A 22,453-nucleotide genomic window follows, 5' to 3' on the forward strand; every position below is an offset into this window, starting at 1 on the left:
GGCGTTGTTTCTTAGGTAGTCATTTCTTTGAGTAGAGAATCAAGACACACTCCATGTTATGGGGAAGCATTTTGTGCGTCAGAAGAGTTTCTATAAGTTTCTACATTTAGGTATTTAGGTATACTAACAAGAGTGCTTTATGCTTCTTGGAATCAAGATATACCATCTTATCATGATGTCAAATGTCCTCTATTTCATTTCACTGGCCAGTTACAACATCCATATAATTTGGAATTGATGAAACTATTGTTTTGTAAATGTCTTTGTTTAATGTAGTCACTACTCACAGCAAATGTGTTACAGATGTTATAAAAATGTTGTAGATGGGAGAAATAAGTGACATGTGGCATCTGAGAAAGTAGGAAAGACAATGGAAAAGGAGGGACAACATAGCAGAGAAAGAAATGGGCAGGCACATAGTTATAAAAAATGGAATGCAGGAAGTAGAAGGATGGTTAAGGAAGTTGAGAATGCAGGAAGCAGGATGGAGAAATAAAAATGCTGTCTGTCATAATGCTGATGAGCACTAAAATCCTGCCATGTGCTGGTTAGACTAACTTTCCACTGGGCTTGCAAATAAGCACACTATTTTCCCAGCACATGAAATGTTATTAATAGACAAGGGCAAGGCCAGTCATATAGAGAAGATGAGACAGAAGTAAAGAATCTAAAGTGTTTTTCTAACTCGTTTCTTTATCTTATTCTTATAAAACTTCTTAGAAAGAGTACACTAAAAGCAAGTTTTTGAAACAGGAGAATTTAAAAGAATAAGCACGTCTGTCTCATAGGTTTGTTTTTCCACAAAGATTTTCAAAAGAAATCTATATCTGAAATGTATATCTCAATGTCTTTTAGTTTTTGTTTGACAAATAAGGTAAAGGGAAGAGTTTATTTATATGATTAATTAAGTCTTGAACTAGATAGGATTCAAACCTATTGGAAAAGTCAAATGTCTCCATGAAAATGTAATCAGCCATCTCCTACATCAGGTGTCCAGGTAAGAAAGAAAGATTTTTTTTCATAAAGACCTTTTAAGAGTAAATGTATAAGTAAAAGGCTGATCACTAGACTACACGGTATATGAATTTTTGGAAGGTTTCACAGACATACATCATGATTTGATTTGTGGCTTGGATTGCAAGTTCTCTTTCTGGGCATCTTTTGCTTGACAGACGCCCAGCACAGCTCAGGTTCCTGGAGAGTCTGGCAGTCTTCTTCCACCAGAGTGTCAGTCTCTAAGGGTTCAGTGCTTGGATGTCAGAGTAAGTGTTGATGATACACGGAAGATCTGGGGGAGCATATTACTAAGTTGATAGAACATTTCTTCCGAAATACTCTGTTAAGAGGTAAAAAGAAAAGTTCACATCTGTTAAATCTTTTTTTTATTTTTTTTTTTTAAGTTTTAAGTAACTTAAAATATGGAACTAGTCCTAGATATGGAGAGCGGTATATGAAAATTCTCTTTCATGACTGAGTTAACCACATGGTTATGGGCAAGGGGTGTTTTTCTGGCTCTATCTTCTGAGAATCTATGTTGTTTCTGTCAAATAATAAGTTTGATTGCCAGAAAAACCCCTCGATAGTTCTAGTGTAATCAGTAACCAAAGTACTACTAACTTTGCTAAGCTCAATAGAGAATAGAGTCATTTTCTGCTAATGCCCTTTTACATGAACTCTTCAAGATCTATATAACATAAATGTGGGAAAAAAAACAAAAGTTGAGTCAAATATGGTTTTGGCATTAAATAAAAGATCCCTTGAATGGTAGATGCTGACATCTTTGACAATAAACTAAATGACTCTATGGCATCCAAACACTTCTCTTAATATATAGAAAGGTGTTAGCATTTTATTATATTATGTTGAGTTTAGGGCAGTGTGCCTAGCTATATCTAGGAGCAATATTATAGCAAGGATTAAACTGGGGTGGGATCTAGTCACATAACACACCTGTGGTACCAGAAACTGCACTGTCCTGGAAATACCTCCATCCCATGAAGCCATTTCCATCATGAAGCCTAAAACAGAACAACACTTTGCTGAATTATGAATTCTTGTCTTTAAACCTATAAGTCCCTTATGGAAATAAACTGAATTATCATTGTGGGGCTCTGTGTGTGGCCTTTTCAGGTAGCCACTTGTGTGTAGGCGAGGCAAGGCCCAAAGAACAGATATATTTCTACAATCCTTATCTCTCCAGGCTGGAGAGGTTTAACATAATTTTGTCAACATATTCTTACTTACATTTCTTAAGCCCTATTTAGCCTCCACACAATGAAGCTAAGGCAAGTTACTAAAGGTTAGTTGAAGATGCAATTCTCTTTTTTCTTTTTAAGAAAATAAACAGGCAAATAGAGAGTAAGCAAGCTATAATCAGAGGAAAATATAAATAATATCCAAATATTCCTGTATTTCAAAAGGGCCAGAGATTTGTTTATTTTATGACTAGAAAAAGATAACTAAAAAGTATTTGCTTTTGAAACCACTTTTAACTGAGATACGAGATGACAGAAGTAGTGTTCATATTCTTTCTCCTAGGTTGCTTTAGTTTCAATATTTGGTAGTAAGAAATATGGGTCATGTTGTTAAATATAAGGTTATGCTCACCTTTGACACACTTGAACACAAGTTCTGCTCTCCTTAAGCACCATGGTATAGTCATTTCCTAAAAACAGAACCCAAACATATCATGTTTTTAACAGAACTCTGTAAGAAAAAAAAATCATAATTCAATTTATCTATAATGTTGACCATCTACTTTGTGAACAGAATCAGGCAACTATTTGCTAACTGCAGCTGGATTTCTTCTGGTCTTTAGATATAAGTCCTTATGGCTGTTAGGCTGCATTTGTGGAATACAAACCAATTTAATTATCCCAGTAAGTGTAATTAAAAAAATTAAACATACCCTTAAAACTTTCTAATTATTTCCAAAGACAGATGTAAGTGACATAAGGACTGCAACTACTCTCAATTTTAGCATGAATAAATCCATCAAATTGTATTAATATTTGAACAATGCATTAAAATGCTTTTATTGTAGAACATGTTATTATGAAAGTAACAGAAGTAAACATCCCATTCCAGCCACCTACCAAACCAAATGCATTCATTCTTCTACAAACCAAATAACCTCCTACCCCACAGTTCCATTTTAATAAATGACATGAAAAGACATTTTAATGAAAGAAACTATGACTTCATTTTGAAATGTTTCCTGACCAGATATGGGCTTTTCTCCCTACCATTTAAGGAACTAAATGAATTAGAAGTCTTAGAAAGAAGCACCTGTAGAATCTGACCTTCCAAATACCCCACGTACCTTTATTGAATTTAATCATAATGCTGTCAAACTGTCATAATCTCAAAAGGATTCCTATTTGCTGTCAGTTCAAAAACACTGAATACATTTCAAAAACCCTGAATATGTAAAACTTGAATACATTTTTAATCTTTCTACTCGGTGCAGTAAATGCAGTACAATAAACAAATTATTTAATAACCAAAGAAAAAAAGAGAGGTTTCTCAGACTTCCCTTGTTTTTGATGACCCTGACAGGTTTGATGAGTCCTGGTCAGGTAATTTGTAGGATGTTTTCTACTGGAATTTGTCTGATGTTTTTCTCATGGTCAGACTAGAGCTATTGGTTTTGATGGGAAGACTACAGAGGTCAGGTGCCATTTTCATACCATCATTTCAAGAGTACACTGTCAACATGATGTATGACAGTAGATATTGCTCTGGATCACCTGTCTGAGGGAGTGATTCTCAGATTTCTCCACTGTAAAGTTACTCCCCTCTCCCACTCCCCAGTCTTTCCAAAACATACTCTTTGGAAAGAAGTCACTCACTGGGAGCAGCACACGCATAAAAGGTAGAGATTTTCACTCCCCTCCCAGAAGAATGAGTATCTACATAAATTATTTGAAGTTCTTCTGCATTGTTTCTTCTCCTTTATTTATTTATTCATCATCAGGATGGACTCATGGATATTTACTTTATTAATTGGTTAGAATTCAATGATTATTAATTATCAACTCTTTTCTCAGTCTTCTATTTTAATTGACATTACTGGCAATAATTCACATTAATGACCATTCCTTTTTTTTTTTTTTTTTCATAAAACTTGTCTCACCCCTCAACACAGCTTTTCCTCTATGGGAGAAGGTCAGGAACAAGACAAGGATATCCACTCTCACCACTTTTATTCAACATAGTACTAGAGGTCCTAGCCACAGCAATCACACAAGAGAAAGGAGTAAAATGCATTCAAATTGGTAAGGAAGAAGTAAAGCTTTCACTATTTGCAGATGACACAATACTATATATAGAAAATGCAAAAGACTCCACCAAAAAACCACTAGAATAAATTAATTCAGTAATGTTGCAGGATACAAAATCAATCTACAGAAATCTGTTGCATTTCCATATGCTAATAATGAAGCAGCTGAAGGAAAAATTAAGACAAAAATTCTGGGGCACTTGGGTGGCTCAGTCAGTTAAGCATCCAACTTCGGCTCAGGTCATGATCTCAGAGTTTGTGGGTTTGAGCCCCATGTCTGAGCTGTCAGCTCAGAGCCTGGAGGCTACTCTGGATTCTGCGTCTCCTTCTCTCTCTCTGTCCCTCCTCCACTTGTGTTCTCTCTCTCTCAAAAACAAATAAAAGAACATTAAAAAAAAAAAAGGAAACAATCTCATTTATAATTGTACCAGAAGCCTTCAGCTAACTCATCCTCAATGGGGAAAAAATGAGAGCTTCCCCCCTGAGATCAGGAACATGACAGGGATGTCCACTCTCATACTGTTGTTTAACATAGTGCTGGAAGTCCTAGCATCAGCCATCAGACAACAAAAGGAAATAAAAGGCATCAGAATTGGCAAAGAGGAAGTCAAACTTTCACTTTTCGCAGATGACATGATACTCTACATAGAAAACCTGAGAGACTCCACCAGAAGCCTACTAGAACTGATCCATGAATTCAGCCAAGTTGCAGGGTACAAAATCAACGCACAGAATCGGTTGCATTTTTATACACCAATAATGAAACAACAGAAAGAGAAATCAAGAAACTGATCCCACTCACGATTGCACAAAAAAAAACATAAAATACCTCGGAATAAACCTAACCAAGGATACAAGAGATCTGTATGATGAAAACTATAGAAAACTTATGAAGGAAATTGAAGACACAAAAAAATGGAAAAACATTCCATGCTCATGAAAAATAAATATAGTTAAAATGTCATTACTACCCAAAGCAATCTACACATTCAATGCAATTCCAATCAAAATTGCACCAGCATACTTCTCAAAACTAGAACAAACTATCCCAAAATTTATATGGAACCACAAAAGACCCCGAATAGCCAAAGTAATACTGAAAAATAAAACCAAAATGGGAGGTATCACCATCCCATACTTTAGCCTCTACTACAAAGCTGTCATCAAGACAGTATGGTATTGGCACAAAAATAGACACATAGATCAGTGGAATAGAATTGGGAACTCAGAAGTAGACCCAAAAATATACAGCCAACTAATCTTTGACAAAGCAGGAAAGAGTATCCAATGGAAAAAAGACAGCCTCTTTAACAGATGGTGTTGGGAGAACTGGAGAGCAACATGCAGAAGAATTAAACTAGATCATTTTCTCACACCATGCACAAAAATAAACTCCAAATGGATAAAGGACCTGAATGTGAGACAGGAAACCATCAAAACCCTAGAGAAGAAAGCAGGAAACAACCTCCTTGACCTCCACCGCAGCAACTTCTTACTCGACACATCCCCAAAAGCAAGGGAATCAAGAGCAGAAATAAACTACTGGGACCTCATCAAGATTAAAAGCTTCTGCACAGCAAAGGAAACAACCCACAAAACTAATAGGCAACCAACGGAATGGGAAAAGATAGTTGCAAATGACATATCAGATAAAGGGTTAATATCCAAAATCTATAAGGAATTCACCAAACTCCACACCTGAAAAACAAACAACCCAGTGAAGAAATGAAGAAGATATGAACAGACACTTCTCCAAAGTGGACATCCAGATGGCCAACAGACACATGAAACGATGCTCAGCATCCCTCCTCATCAGGGAAATACAAATCAAACCCACACTGAGATACCACCTCACACCAGTCAGAGTGGCTAAAATGAGCAAATCAGAGAACTGTAGATGCTTGCAAGGATGTGGAGAAACGGGCACCCTCCTACACTGTTGGTGGGAATGTAAGCTGGTACAGCCCCTCTGGAAAACAGTATGGAGGTTCCTCAGAAAATTAACAATAGAACTCCCCTATGACCCAGCAATAGCACTGCTAGGAATTTACCCAAGGGATACAGGAGTGCTGATGCATAGGAGCACATGTACCCCAATGTTCATGGCAGCACTCTCCACAATAGCTAAAACATGGAAAGAGCCTAAGTGTCCATCAACGGATGAATGGATCAAGAAGATGTGGTTTATCTATACGATGGAATACTACATGGCAATGAGAAAGAATGAAATCTGGCCATGTGTAGCAACACGGATGGACCTGGAGGGTGTTATAATTAGTGAAATAAGTCAGGCAGAGCAGGAGTATCATATCATATGTTTGCATGTATAGGAGGATTAGGAGGAACTTAACAGAGGACCATGGGGGAGAAGAAGGGGGGAAATAGTGGGGGAAAGGGAGAGAGGCAAACCATGAGAGACTCTTGAATGCTGCGAACAAACTGAGGACTGATGGGTGTGGGGGGGGAGGGGGGAGATGAGCATGGAGGAGGGCATTTGTGGGGATGAGCACTGGGTGTTATATGGAAACCAACTTGACAATAAACTATTTGTAAAAAACAAACAAACAAACAAAAACCGTAAGATACTTAGGAATAAACCTACCCAAAGAGGTAAAAGACCTGTGCTCTAAAACTAGAAAACACTGATGAAAGAAATTGAAGAAGAAGAAATGGAAAGATATTCCATGCTCATTAATCAGAAGAACAAATGTTAAAATGTCTATACTACCCAAAGCAATCTACACATTTAATGAAATCCCTTTAAAATGCCACCAGTATTTTTCACAGAGCTAGAACAATCCTAAAATTTATATGTGTAAATATATATATATATATATATATAAAATGAAACATTCCTCAGCCATAAAAAAGAATAAAATCTTGCCATTTGCAATGACACAGATGGAGCTAGAGAATATTGTGTTAAATGAAGTCAGTCAGAGAAAGATAAATACTATATGATTTCACTCATATGTAGAATTTAAGAAACAAAACAAATAATCATAAGGGGAGAAAAGAGGCAAACCAAGAAACAGATATTTTTAAATAAATTTTTAAAGTTTTCTTTATTTATTTTGAGAAAGAGACAGCATGAGTGAGGGAGGGGGAGAGACAGAGAGGGAGAGAGAGAATCCCAAGCAGGCTCCACACTGTCAGTGCAGAGCCTGAGGCGGGCCTCAAACTCATAAAATCATGACATCATGAAATTGAGAGTCAGATGCTCAACTGACTGAGCCACCCAGGCACTCTTCTTCTTTTTTTTTTTTTTTCCCAGTATATTTATTTATTTTGAGAGAGAGAGACTGGGGGAGAGAAGGGGAGGTAGAGGAGTAGAAGAAAGAGAGAGTGAGTCCCAAGCAGGCTTTGCACTATTAGCTCGGAGTCCAATGTGACACTGGAACTCATGAACCGTGAGATCACGGTCTGAGGCAAAACCAACAGTCAGATGCTCAACTGAATGAGCCATCCAGTAGCCCCAAGAAACAGATTCTTTTTTTTTTTTTTTTTAATTACTGAAAAGTTTAAGATATTTTTTTTTTTTTTTTTACAAATAGTTTATTGTCAAATTAGTTTCTACATAACACTCAGTGCTCATCCCCAAAGTGCCCTCCTTCATGCCCATCCCCCCCTCCCCCCCAAGAAACAGATTCTTAACTATAGAGAACATAGATAGATGTTACCAGATGTTATAGATGGTTACCAGAAGGTAGGTGGGGGGATGGGTTAAATGGGTGATGGATATTAAGGAGAACAGTTATGATGAACACTGGGTATTGTATGTAAGTGTTGAATCACTACATTGTACACTTGAAACTAATATAATACTATATGTTAACTATTTTGGAATTAAAATTTAAGAAGATGTCAACTGTGGTTATAATTGCAGACAATTTCTTTAAAAAGAAAAGGCCATACTTAGACTATTCAACCTGAATTTTCTGATTAGGGTAAGGTTGAAATGCAGAGGTGATTAAGATTTAGTTGGTAGATGTCTTGAAAGGTAGATATCAGAATTATTTTCTGAGTTTATGTACCCATGGGAGAAAATGAAAAGCTATTCTTTACTCTCAAGTATGCACCTCTAAGGTATCTGACCTACTCCTATTAATCAGTTTCTCAGCCATTATCTGAAGGTGAGGAACAGTCTGGCTTTCTTATTTTTCACATTCAAAAACAATGGGCTATGTACATCCACTTTGGGAAACTATCTGGTTGTATATATCAAAGCTAAACATATGCATGCCATGACATCTAACAATTCCACTCCTAAGTATATATCTAACAGAAATATATGTACTAGAATGTTCATAGCAACATTAATCATAATAATTAAAACCTAGAAACGACTCTAAATGCCCATAAATAGTAGAATGGCTAAATAACTGTCTAGTCACACAGTGGAATAATATATAACAATGTGAATGAACAATCTATAACCACAGACAATAATACGGGTAAATTTCACAAACAAAATTACTGAGTGAAAGAAGCCACATACAAGAGTATGTACTATATGATTCCACTTATATAAACTACAGAAACAAGCCTAAATAATCTATGTTTTTCAAAATGAAAAAAAAAATGGCTACCCTCAGGAAAAGAGTGTGGCTTATGTGACTGGAAGGCGGCATGAAGGTGGCTTTTTGGGTGGTGGTAATATTCTGTTTTATGATCTGGGTATTGGTTACATGGGTGTTTAGTTTGTGAAAATATGCGTTATATGCTAATGTATACTTTTCTATATGTGTAATATATTCTAATACAAATTTAAAACAAAATCTTCATCAACCACAATTATAATACCTGAAACCTAAGTCCTAAATTATTCAGCCAGTTAACAGTAAAAAAAATAAAAGGAAATCAGGAACTCTGGATTCTTGGCTTACAGATTAATTCTACATCTATTAGTTTAGATTGGTTCCAGTACCTTCAGGTCACAAAGATCTATAGAGATAAACTGGTAAAATCAGGATGTCTTTCTACTCACTGATAGATTGTTTGTTCCCTCCCTTTAAAAAAAAACAAAAAAACAAAAAAAAAAACCACTGTAGTTAATTGCTACAGCTCTACCACAGAACATGGGCTGTTTCAGACATCATCGTCATTACTGTACACACACTAAAATGTGGTAACTGAGTGTCTAGAAACTGTTTGTTAGAGGAAGTAAACAACACTTGAAAATGCTTTGGGACCCTTGCATGAAACCCAAAACAAAGATTAAGTCTATATCCTGTGCAGTGTTGTCTGAGTTTGTAGAATAAACCTCCTGACCCGAATGGATGTTTAAATACAACAAATGGGAGGATCGTGGCTCAATATACTTTTGTGAATTAAAATGGACACTTTGGAAACAAACTTAATGTCCTGCAGCTGGCTGTCCCGATTTAAAACATGTAACTTTTGTAACATTGTGGGAGAGGGAATGCTAGTAGTATCAGATGTCTGGAAGTAAATCCAAACTTAGTGACTTTAGGAAATACTGTTTTTGAGGTTGTTTCCCACCTACATATAACCATTTTTATAAACTGGTTAACCAGGACTCCAGCTGCAGGAATGTTTGGACGTTTCCTTGCAGCTGGAATTCATCACAAACTTTGTGTTATTCTCCAAAGACTTTTATAGATGGACTAGTTAGTGACGATAACTTAACAGTGGCTAAAAATTCCTGATGGAACTAAAGGCTTATAAAGCTACAATTGAAAAAATCCCAAAGAAGCCACGTTTGTCAATCTCTCCTGATACCATATTAGGTATGACTGAGGCTACAGAAGTGAGTGGAATGAGAAAATTAGGCAGTCTGATGCAGATCCCATAGGATGGAGCCAGAATTCTCTTAATTGAAACAAGGTGATAAAAATAAAAATGGGTTGTAAGTGGCAAATCATTTAAAATCACCTCATCTTGCCTGGAATTGATTGTGTGTGTGTGTTTACATAGGGTATTGCATTTAAAATGAGGTCTTTGCTAATGAGTCTAAGTGTTTTGCTCTAACGGTAGCATTTATACATATCTTTTATCATGGGAAATACCTTTGAATAATCAATGGCCAAACTTCCTTCCTAACATTCATGATTTGCATTAGGTCATTTTGCTTTAAAAAAAAAAAAAGAAGCCATCTCAAAACCAGCAGGCACCAAGCTGACAACATGGGCCTTTCATCCCCAGGCTGGCCACTGGCTCTCCCCGGAGGACTTGCCTGCGTCCATTGTGCTGAAGCTGCTTTGTTTCTCCAGACTACTGAAAGTTGAACTTTTAGTTTTTGTGTTCTCTCTTCAGCTTATCCCTTCTAACCAGTTTGTATGTGGATGAGAAGCAAAACAGGAAAGAAAGAAGTCATGGAAAGATTTTTTTTCTTCAAAATATACAATAATACACTGTACATAATAACATGAATGAATGGTTATGCCACATTTTAATTGTAGAAGCTAATACTTGAACTGTCCAAAGAGCATCCTCAAGGGATTAAACTTATTTATTTTGAGAAAAAGAGAGAGAGTGGGAGGAGCACAGAGAGAGGGAAAGAGAGAGAATCCCAAGCAGGCTTTGTACTGTCAATGCAGAGACCGATGTGGGGCTCGAACTCACAAACCAAGTGTGACATCATGACCTGAGCCCATATCAAGAGTTAGACATTTAACCAACTGAGCTAGTCAGGTGCCTCCTCCCAACCTCCAGGAATGCAAACTAATTTTAATATTAATTGTGTAAGCCAAATAAGGGCACATGCCTTAATTGAAGCTAAAGATGACTATTTTCTCATTTATGTACTGTAGGATAATCCTAGAATTCTCTGAACATAAATAGTTAAGGATTATTTTTTGGCTTGTATATCATCTGTCACTCAATGCTAGTAACCAGAGAGGAAATACAAAGGTCCATTAGTTTTTTTAAAAAAGTGCTTTTAAAATATAAAATGGATTTAATTATTATTACATAATATTAAGGGTTAACGTATTTATAAAATTACGGTATCTGTGTATCTGCTTACCTCGGACATATCATGCACCAGCAAGAGAGGTATGCTTATTGTTGTGATGTCATGGGTGCAGCAAACCTTGAGTATATTTCGGAGTCCCATAATGGCAGGATCTCGTGCAGTGATGTTTCCCGACTTCACATTGTCATCCACACAAAGGTGGAAAGCAACATGTATTTCAGAGAGATTAGAATGCCGTGTAATGTAAAATTCTCCTGTGAACACCAAATGCAATCATGATTTTCAAATGTATAAATCGCTTTCAGCAATAGGCTTTATAAATAACTATAATTAGGGAAGCCCATGAGCTGAACTAGTAGAGGTATATCAGAAACCTATGTTGAGCTCAGGAAACAAATATGGCCACTGCTCCTTAATTCTTGGAAAGAAGGTGATGAAAAAAGAAAAAGACAATAGCAAATTTTGCATTAGGTTCATAAGTTGGTATGAAGTGATCACCAAGAAGTAAGTAAATCAAATGAGTACTCACCTCTACTTTGATGTAAATGCTCAAAATGTCCTACTCAACTCAAAGTGAGTATGTAAAAACAGGTTGCTGGATTACCTGTCTTGTCCATACCCTAAAGCAGCAATTCTCCATCTCAGTTTATGGATCTAATCTCCCTCTAGTTAGTTAGTGGCTCAGGACAGAAACATTGAAATTGCCTTAATTACTTTCTTTATCTCAATATCTATTCCTTAATCCACAACATACTTCATCATCAACTACTTTCAGTAATATCTCCAACAATTATCTCAAATCTGAGATACTCAATTTATTGCTATTACCCTAGCTCATGCTACCATCATCTCTCACCTAGGATTTTGCTGTAGCTTCTAATTAGTCTCTCTGCTCTCAGTCTTGCCTACCTACAAACCATTTCCACATTTGTGGCCAAAACAATTTCAATATAAATCAGATTATACCACTCACCTACTTAAAATTATCCAACAGGCTCACACTTCATTCAGAAAAGGAGACAAGCCCCTCACTGAGGTTTACACAGCCTGTATGATCCGGACACTGTCCATCTGTCTGACATCCTCGTCTCACCCTCTCCTCCTGCCCAGCCACACAGGCTTTTGTACAGTTCTTCAAAACGTAGAACTTGTCCCCAAATCAGGGCTACCTCATTGAAGTTTCCCCCCAAGACTCTTATATGGCTGACTTCTTTTCACCAGTGATGCCTCAGATCAAAGGTCACCTCCTCAGAGAGATCTTCTTTGACTATCCTGTCTGGTAGGACACTTCTCACATATTCCCCTTTACCTTGTTCTGTTTTATTTTCTTCTTGGCACTGAAATTCTTTATTTGTTTGAGATTAATTTAAAGAGACCATTGTTTACGCTCAACGACTATAGGGAATTTTTCTATCTTGTTTAATGTTCTATCTCCAGCATATACAACAGCTTCTGGCACATAGGAGGTACCTAATAAATATTTGTTGAATGACTGGATGAACAAATGATTACAGACTGAATGCTGGAGCAGCATTTATCAAACCTCAAAATCCATGCTTCTGATATCACTATGTTTTCTATGGAGCCACACTAGCTATCCCCCGTACATTCTGCAGTTTCTGTCAAAATAAATATATACAATATATAAGTATATGGAGAATATGTTTTTACAAATACACATGCCTTGGAAATTCTGATATGAAATTCTGGTATAAAAATTGTAGGAAAGCTTTGCTCTTTTAGTACTACGCTTCCATCACCAACCCATGCCGTCACAAATTCTGCTTCCACCTGCTTCAATGTCATTACCTTAGGATTTTACTTATCATGTGTATGCTTAAAAGTACCTGATATACTTTAGCACAGTGTTTACTCATTTGTAGTTACCAGTGTTGGTAAGTGATACCTCTGGATGCCAGTGACAGATCCCATGCAAAGGTCTTTTATTTCCCCCTTTGGACTTAACTACCCCCCCAAAAAAGGGGGGTAGGGGGTAGAAAGGAAAATTGTGTGGTGCAGAGTATAGCTGTAATTTCCTTGGAAGGCAATACAAGAGGCAGAGTGCTTATCCGAAACCTGGTAGACTGTATGAGACGATATCCTTCTGGGCCCAGTGAAGTGCATTACTCTTCAACTCCTACTGATAATTTAGATGAGGGAAGTAGCAGTATTAAATATGGGCTATGGTCCAGCAGTGAGGCAGATGACTTAGTGAACAAGTCAGGTGCTCCTAATCCCCAAATTGGCACTGCTTTCTTTGACCTTACATGACTTGTCTCTTGGCCTCATTTTACCCAGTAGTGAAATGGGGGTCATGGAGCTGGCAGTGGTGATCAAAATAAGATGATACACAAGAAAAATGATTAGGTTAGGTGTTAAGAAGATCTGATTGGCTGAGCACTTATTGGCTGAGTTGATCTTAGGCAAATAAATTCAATTTATAGATCCTCTGTACTTGGTGTAAGAAATGCAAAAAAAAAAAAAAACTTTGCTTACAAAGTTGTTGTGGGAATTAGAGGATATACACTGTGAATACTCAGGCAATGATCAAACAAATCTACTGGTGAAAATACATAAATAAAAATGTTTTCCTTTGCAACTTAAAAACTTAAAAGCATGTGAATTGGATCTTCATCTCCTGTAAACTTTCTGGCTGTGCAGGCATCCCCTAACTAAATGGAAATTCATATGCTGTCAGTATGTCTAACTGAATAGTTTGACACTCCTTTCTAATGCGGAATATGACATAGCCTCCTGATTTGGTGGTAATAATGCAATACTAACTTACAGGCTTTTCCCAAAAAGGATCAAGGAAGGAAATAAATATAGCAAGAAAGGAGTAAGTTGAAAAAAACCCCACACATCAGGACCTCCGGAATAGATAATAAGATTGGCACATTTTAAGAAAGCCACAAAATATGGATGATTTAAATTATGGATCTGTGAAGAGAAATACAATAAATCCTGTCTCAATGAAGGTATTTTTAGACAGAGAGGAGGACAGTTTCCTGTTCCACAAAGTGGAGGAAACAGCGTGTGGTGATGCAATCCTGCCTCTAACATTACCCACGAAGGTAGGATATCTGAAGGTGGGAGGAAATTCGGAAGCTGATGACCACAAGCTGACTGACTGAGACCGACAAGATGAATACCAGAAAGGGGTGTGCTATTTGCTTACATTAAATGGAATGTGACCTACATGCAGAAAAACTGGGGCAGAAAATGTGAGGAAACAACTTATTGAAGAAAACATAAACTTGGAAAGATTAAAAGCTTTTATAAGATTTCATGCTCGTAAGATATGCCTTCCTTGTTATATCCTGTCATACAAGCATTACCAAGGATTATCAGAACAAATTCAATCTGGAAGAGGATCAAGAGCCTGAATTTCCAGTTGATAAACAATTTATCCAAAAATAATAAAGGAAATCAAAGAAATGGGACACAGGAAAATTTATGGGGAAGTGGAAGTAAGAAGGGTTCTAAATTATATGACCCATGTGTTGTCGACAAGTTCAACTGTTTACATCTCTTGTATTGTTTGTATTTCAGAGGAAAAATGACTTCTTGGTTCATTTAAGAAACAATGTGTAACAGAAGAAATTTAAAATAGCAAATATGACTAAACTTTTGCAATTGTTTGAACAATTTTTCTTCTTTGGATCTAGAAAGTACTAGTATGAGAATAAAGATTTAAATTGCAGAACATCTGTGAAAGCATATTATGTAGATACAATGTTTCAAAGTAATACGTTGACAAACTTTTTACAAGAACTTATATTTCAAATCACAAAAAAAGTCAAATTATGATTTTCATGCATGTAATTCTTAAAAAATTGCAATTTCAAATAAAATACCACTTACCAGGTAAAATATTTAAATAGTTTCTGTCAGCATTTTTAGCCTTATCATCACTTCCTCCATTTCGGTTTCCAGAATCTATCCATAAGATAATGCAATGTGAAAGAACATAACAACATATGAGAACACATTACTTCTACTGCTCCCCAGTCAATCACAATAACAGCAAAAATATACTAAATATAGGTAGGTGCCAGGTATTCTGACATGGTTTACATGCATAGTCTCATTTAACTCTTACAAAAACCCTAAAACCACAACCTTACAAGGTAGGCACTATTACTGTCTTCATTGTATATGTGAAGGAATAGGGCTTACATAAGTAACTTAACCAAAGATTCACAGTTAAGTGGTAGAACCTGGCCTTGAACTCACATACTCAGAGTCCAAACCCTATGGTCCTAACCACATTAGACTTGCCAGCACCCTACTTTCCATCTGGGAGGCTCAGGGCACTAAATTAACTACACATAAAACAACTTTGTTAGATAGTTGTAGTGTGGCCATCTTTATTTTTAGATTCTGAGTCACTGGTGTTGATATAACTTGTCCAGGACTCCAAGCAAATGGCTAGTAGTACCAGGAATCACTTGATATACAGCCCATTCTGCAATCTGTTACTTCTTATCCATACCATGTACAATTTATTGCAAACAGATATGTGAGATGTTGTTTTAAATGGAATATTTTTTTTTTTAGGTATTCAATAGTTAATCTTTCTAGAAGGCATGACATTATTTAGAAGGATAAATATTGGTAAAATAAGATATATTGCAATTGACCATACATTATTATACTTGGACACAAATTATTTTACACACGTACATCTATTTTTAATAGGCTTCTTTTAAATTCAGATGTATCAGGGTGACTGGGTGGCTCAGTCAGTTAAGTGTCCAACTTCGGCTCAGGTCATGATTCTTGCAGTTTGTGGATCGAGCCGTGCGTTGGGCTCTGCGCTGACAGCTCAGAGCCTAGAGGCTGCTTTAGATTCTGTGTCTCTGTCTCTCTCTCTGCCCCTCCCCTGCTCAGTTCTGTCTCTGTCTCTCTCTCTCAAAAATAAATAAATATTAAAAAAGAATTTTTTAAAATCCAGATGTATCTTCTATCACAACTCAAAAATGCAAAATGAATATTAGCATTCAAAGCAGCTATCTTTAAAAAGGTGTCTGTATATTTCAATTAAATACAAAACTATTTTGAATGGCTGCCAGCATCAGAAAATCACTTGAAACCAGTCAGAAGCTCAAAAGGGTAAATTGAAAATGCCAAGGGAAATTATGCTTTCAAAAATGTTCTGAATGAAAGTAACTTCATATTTTTACCTAGTCACTACTTTGAATAATTGATTTATGTAACTGTATCTTGCAAATGCATCTATTTTATAAACAGAGGTAGAGAGAGGCAGAGAGAGGAGGCTCTGTGTTGTCAAACTCCAAATTTAATGCAACAGTCTGTTTCTCATACAGAGCCATGCAATTAGTAGGCCTTGAATGAATGTCCGATTATAGCACAGAAAACAAAAGAAATGATAAATAAGGACTAGAATAATTTTGTTCACATGTGGTATGAAGAGACAATTCCTACTAAGTGAATAAGAGAGAACAATTCATAGTCTATTCTCCTCTCTATGTGTTCATTAACACCTTGCAATACAAAGAAAATGACTATTTTTCACTTCAAAAAATGTATATAAAATGTGCACAGAAAACTAAATTGCTTTTGGCTTGTTTTAATGGATTATAGAAATATAAAGACTCTAATACAAACAAAACTATGGAGTACCTTAGAATAAACAGGTACTTGAGTACCAGGATGTAAACATGTAAAACAAATACGTGGGCATGCACAGAAAAGGAAAAAACAGAGAAAGTGTTTTCACAGAACTCTTCTATGACAACATGTGGGTTCCTTTAAGAAAGTTGTCTTTTATAAACCTACTTGTTTCACTGACTCACTTAAACCACAAAATAGTTGCTTGAACAAGGGCAAAATAATACCATGATTTATACACATTGCCTTAACCGTATGTGGTTTGAAAACTTCCTGTCATTTGCTGCACACTTGGTATCTCTCATAAATATACTTAGAATCCTCCTCCTTCACCCACACCTGTCATGATCTCAATCTTCATGCTTTTAGTCACTACTAAGAATAATATTAAAATGTGTCTGATCACATCATTGCTAGTTTGAATGAGATGGAGTATGAAGATGGTAGAAAAATACGAGGACCTACTGGAACTTTCTGGAAGGTCCTTTGTTAGGATGCATTTCTGTAGGATTGCCTAACACTTGGCCTGGCTCTGTCACGTGTAACACACAGTGCCACAACAAAGCCACAGTTACCTAGAGTGGGAATAGAAGCTGGTGGTGCTGCTATGGAGGGAACCTGCTAACACTACCAATATTATAAATGTATGTCCCCTTTAACACAGTAATTTCTCTTTAGGAGTCTATTCCCCGAGATATGCTCACACATGCACAATACATGTGTAATGTGATTCATGCATTATAATTTATAATAGCAAAAACACTGGGACAGATTAAATGTCTATCATGGAAATGATTAGTAACTGGATACCTTGCAATGGGCTACTACTATGCAGCAGTGAAAAGGTATAAAGATTCTCTTTAAGCACTGATATGATATGATGGTCAAGATATTCAGTAAAAAAAAAGTGAAGTATGGAAAAGTGTGCAGGGAAGGATGCCATTTGTGTAAAAGGGAAAAAAATACACACATACGTGCACTATTGTATACATAGATGTATGTCTGGAAGATACAAGGCAGCACTGGCCGCCTCTGGGGTGGGAAATGAGTAGATGATGGACAATTACAAAGATTTTCACCGTATGCTCTTTTTATAGTTTGAATTGTGCATCCTGAGACTGTTTTACCAATTTAAGAAATGATTAAAAAATAAAACATTTTTTTTAAAAGGTCTATTGAATAAATATGGAAACTATAGTGAATGCTTATCAAAGTAAGTCTAGAAAGCTACACTCTAGCATCAGGAGAAAGGGAGAAATTCTACAATGTATATGGGAAGAGGAACAAAGACAGCAAGCAAAGATAAAACAGTACACCTTTGCTTACTACAAAACATAAAACATATGAACCAAAAGTACTATACTGGTTTCTTTTAAACACTGCAGCTGCAAAACAAACCAACAAAAAAGACATTCAAGTACATAAGCAGATTTAAAAATTTGACCAGTCGTACTTTAAAAACTTGCCGTTTCAAAAAAGAGTTTTTATAAAAAAAATACATGGGCAATTATAAAAAAAATAAATTAAAATGAGTATGCATTCCAGTCGTATAAGAATGTGTATTGTTAGCTAAAACATGGAAAGAGCCTAAGTGTCCATCAACAGATGAATGGATCAAGAAGATGTGGTTTATCTATACCATGGAATACTACATGGCGATGAGAAAGAATGAAATCTGGCCATGTGTAGCAACATGGATGGACCTTGAGGGTGTTATGCTGAGCAAAATAAGTCAGGCAGAGAAGGACAAATATCATATGTTTGCACATATAGGAGGATTAGGAGGAACTTGACGGAGGAACAAGGGGGAGAAGAAGGGGGGAAATGGTGGGGGAAAGGGAGAGAGGCAAACCATGAGAGACTCTTGAATGCTGACAAAAACTGAGGACTGATGGATGTGGGGGGGGAGGGGGATGGGCATGGAGGAGGGCACTTGTGGGGATGAGCACTGAGTGTTATGTGGAAACTAATTTGACAATAAACTATTTGTAAAAAAAAAAAAAAAGAATGTGTATTGTTATTTTATGCCTATTACATAATATGAAATGTCTGAAAAATAAAAAAATAGAGCTTACACATATTTTTATGAATATTACCCTTATATTTAGTTCTTAACTAAATGAACTTATGATGCCAAATTAACTTATAAAGAAACCACTTTTAAAACTTCTATTTTTCAATTAAAAAACAGAATCACTCTGTAATTTAAGATTTTTTTTTACCCCATCTTTCCTGAAGTTTATGAATAGAGATCTTATACAGAAAGATGCCATGAACATTTTCTATAGCTTTAAAAATAATTTCCCAAAGAGTTAGAAAGGATGTTCTGTTTTTTAATTTTTAATATTTTATTTATTTCTGAGAGAGAGAGAGAGAGACAGAATTGAGCAGGGGAGGGTCAGAGAGAGAGGGAGACACAGAATCTGAAATAGGCTCCAGGCTCTGAGCTGGCAGTCAGCACAGAGCCCAACGCGGGGCTCGAACCCACAAACTGTGAGATCATGACCTGAGCCGAAGTCAGACGCCCAAACAACTGAGCCACCCAGGCACCCCAGAAAGGATGTTTATATTGTGGATAAATATTAAAAAAGCAGGACATAGTTCTGGACATAGTCATTTTTTTAAAAGAACAATCAAAAACAATTCTTATAATTGACATCCTGCTAGCTAAGAGGAATCAAAGACAAAATGTATAAAAAGTGTATATTTTGTGCTACTATTAATTCTATGACTTCAAAACATAGTAATTAATGTCCATTTTAGAGATAGAGAACTTGGATCAAAAGATCACTGGGGTGCCTATGTGGCTCAGTCAGTTGAGTCCGACTTCCAATCAGGTCATGATTTCAGGTTTGTGAGTTTGAGTCCTATGCTAGGCTCTGTGCTGACAGTGCACAGCCTGCTTGGTTTTCCCTTCTCTCTCTGCCCCTTCTCTCCTCCATGTGTTCTCTCTTTCAAAAAATAAACTTAAAAAAAAAAAGATCACCAACTTTACACTGAGTGCTTATTTCAAGTATAATTATGAGGGAGAAGAAGGGGGAAAATAGTTGGAGAGAGGGAGGGAGGCAAACCATGAGAGACTCTTGAATGCTGAGAACAAACTGAAGGCTGATGGGGGTGGGGGGGAAGAGAAAGGGGGTGATGGGAATGAGGGAGGGCACTTGTGGGGATTAGCACTGGGTGTTATATAGAAGCCAAGTTGATAATAAACTATTTAAGTAAAAATAAAATAAAAATAAAAACAAAAAGTTTTTGCTAAGGCTATTAAACAAAATCATGCAAAAAAGAACATTTAGAACATCATTCAAGCTTCTAATGATCCTATATTTGTTCTTAATTTCTTTCCTCCACTTTTCCACCAAAACAACTTTCTATATTTTAATAATGGCCAATATGCTATTAGAGTGCTTAGGGACAGAATATACTGAAAGTGAAATTTTGAAAAATTTTAGTTTACTGACCATGTGATTCTTTCAACTTACTCCTTCGTTGGGTTCTAGCATAAAGTACCACCTGCTGGACAACTTCCAGTTGCTCTTCAATTCGGGGAAAATGGAAGTCAGTACATTCTTGGCAAACTGTGGCAAAATCTAAGGGACCCAAAACATTTACAAACTTCTAAAGGTGGGCTATCAAATATTTAGTATTAACTTATAGACAATGAGAGCTAGCAGAAATAAAATATAAAATTCACAAGAATGATTTCTTATACTTTTCCTTTCAATAATTATGTTTTAGGTTAGGGTACAGCAATTTTGGTTGAATCAGAAACTTAATCCCTCAATCGCTCAAAAGAGTAAACAATTAATAAACAAGGAAATTTTTACATAATTTCAAACGTTCTTTAAGTAATAGATACTTCAATCATAATCAAGTCCCCAAAAGTGCTAAAAAATACAAGAAAGTTCTCATATGTATCGTGGGAAGTAAACTCTATTCAAACTTCTTTAAAAAGTTATATGGTTGAATATACTTTATATATTTAAAATTTTTTTAGATAATCATAAAAAGTGAGTTGTACAGAAGGAACACTGATTTTTACCTAGCACATTTCAGAAATAAGCTATCTTAAAAAAAACAAAGAAGAGAAGACAAAGGGATGAACCAAAATTCACTGAGCCAGGATCTGCTTCTACCCTGAATACTATGTATATATTGATTATTCTTTTTGTTATGCCTTGAAGCAAGAACCCTATAAAAGCATTACTTATGAGATAACAGAATTTTAAGAACATGTAAATATCCTGAAGCACTTTACCCATGCTGAAGTATGAAAGAAATCTAAAATAGCCACGGCTGTGGATGTGTGTTGCTTGGCTACTAGAATACTAGGGTTAACTACAATTTTTGTTTTTCCATAATCCCTTTCTTTGTAAGAATGATATTCAAAGGAGAAACTTAATGAAATCAAAATGCAATGTTAACTTACCTCTCTTAATACCACTATATGAATTGATTCGATTGTCTACGAGTAAAACCAGGCCACAGAGAGAGGTGGAATAAAGTGACAGTGCAGTCTGGAGTCGATGGAGTTTCACGCCACTTCGGTGATTTCTTTTGTGCTTACAGAAGTCCAGCATATCTGCTCTCAGCAATCTCAAATTATGCATGGTCTTCAACTGGGCTCCTAGGGGGTGGGCAACAGTCCCAGAAAGAAACTTAGACAGCTGCAAAAATCCAGTATAACAGGATGCAAATCTCTATGGCAGGAATTCAGATAAGTCTGTGCTACAAATAATTAGAAATAGGCCTTAAAATTTCCCATCTTAATAACTATTTAAATTTCACCTTTGTTTTTTTAAATATTTTTTCAAGTTTATTTATTTATTTTGGGGAGGAGGGGCAGAGAGAGGGAGAGAGAGAATCCAAGCAGGCTCTGTGCTGTCAGCGTGGAGCCTGATGTGGAGCTTGATCTCATGAACTGTGAGACTGTGACCTGAGCCAAAATCAAGAGTCGGACACTTAACCGACTGAGCCACCCAGGCGCTCCTCAGATTTCTATTTATAAAAGGTAATATATTAGCTAAAACAGAAAGTATATAGCCAACAAACTTTAGGAGTAGGACATCATTTGTAATTAAAAATAACATGAGTACAGTCTTCTCATATGCTGGGGAGTTTTCTCTTATAGCATAAGAAAAAGCTTTACAAGTTACAATAAATTACACCTACAAAAGATGAGTCCACTTACCTAAGTGAATGGTAAAACTTTCTTCCAATTTTCTCTGCTCCTCATAAATCCTTCCATTTGCTTCTACGGATTCTCTGAACTGACTTGGTTGAACTTTAATTTCCTCACTGCAATTAACAAAATTAGAGTGCTTTTTTTGTCTCTTTGTCAAGAACTTTTCTTGAAGGAAAGAAAGCTTTGTAATGAAATGAGGCAAAGGGAAAGCTGAAAGTACAACTTAACCTATTCCTAAACTTATCCTTAATCCATGGTAACAAGTAAGAATCATGAACACCAACAGGTTTTAAAATTCCTACCTGTTCTTTCATTTCCTTACAGCAAGTAATGCATATTATTCTTTCCAGTCATTTCAATATCAGCTCATGTATTGCCATTGACTATTCCTTAGTGGTCTAAGAAAATGATTAAA

The 22,453-nt window shown here is 36.2% G+C and overlaps 1 protein-coding gene across 1 annotated transcript in view; it reads right to left on the reverse strand.

Annotated features, from left to right (window-relative positions):
• Positions 1-778: 778 nt before the first annotated feature.
• CUNH12orf4 (chromosome unknown C12orf4 homolog) overlaps positions 779-22,453 on the reverse strand; it is a 47,372-nt gene continuing 25,697 nt past the window's right edge. Inside the window, exons 7-14 of the mRNA XM_039255764.1 lie at positions 22,045-22,151; positions 21,283-21,480; positions 20,315-20,443; positions 15,084-15,158; positions 11,271-11,473; positions 2,608-2,665; positions 1,951-2,018; positions 779-1,336 (exon numbers count right to left, since the gene is read on the reverse strand). Of these exons, the coding sequence (XP_039111695.1) occupies positions 1,244-1,336; positions 1,951-2,018; positions 2,608-2,665; positions 11,271-11,473; positions 15,084-15,158; positions 20,315-20,443; positions 21,283-21,480; positions 22,045-22,151 (931 nt within the window). The 3' untranslated portion in view covers positions 779-1,243. The remainder of the gene's footprint in view (positions 1,337-1,950; positions 2,019-2,607; positions 2,666-11,270; positions 11,474-15,083; positions 15,159-20,314; positions 20,444-21,282; positions 21,481-22,044; positions 22,152-22,453) is intronic.

This window comes from Hyaena hyaena, unplaced genomic scaffold (assembly GCF_003009895.1).
Source record: "Hyaena hyaena isolate Hyena2069 unplaced genomic scaffold, ASM300989v1 scaffold_547, whole genome shotgun sequence".
NCBI lineage: Eukaryota > Metazoa > Chordata > Mammalia > Carnivora > Hyaenidae > Hyaena > Hyaena hyaena.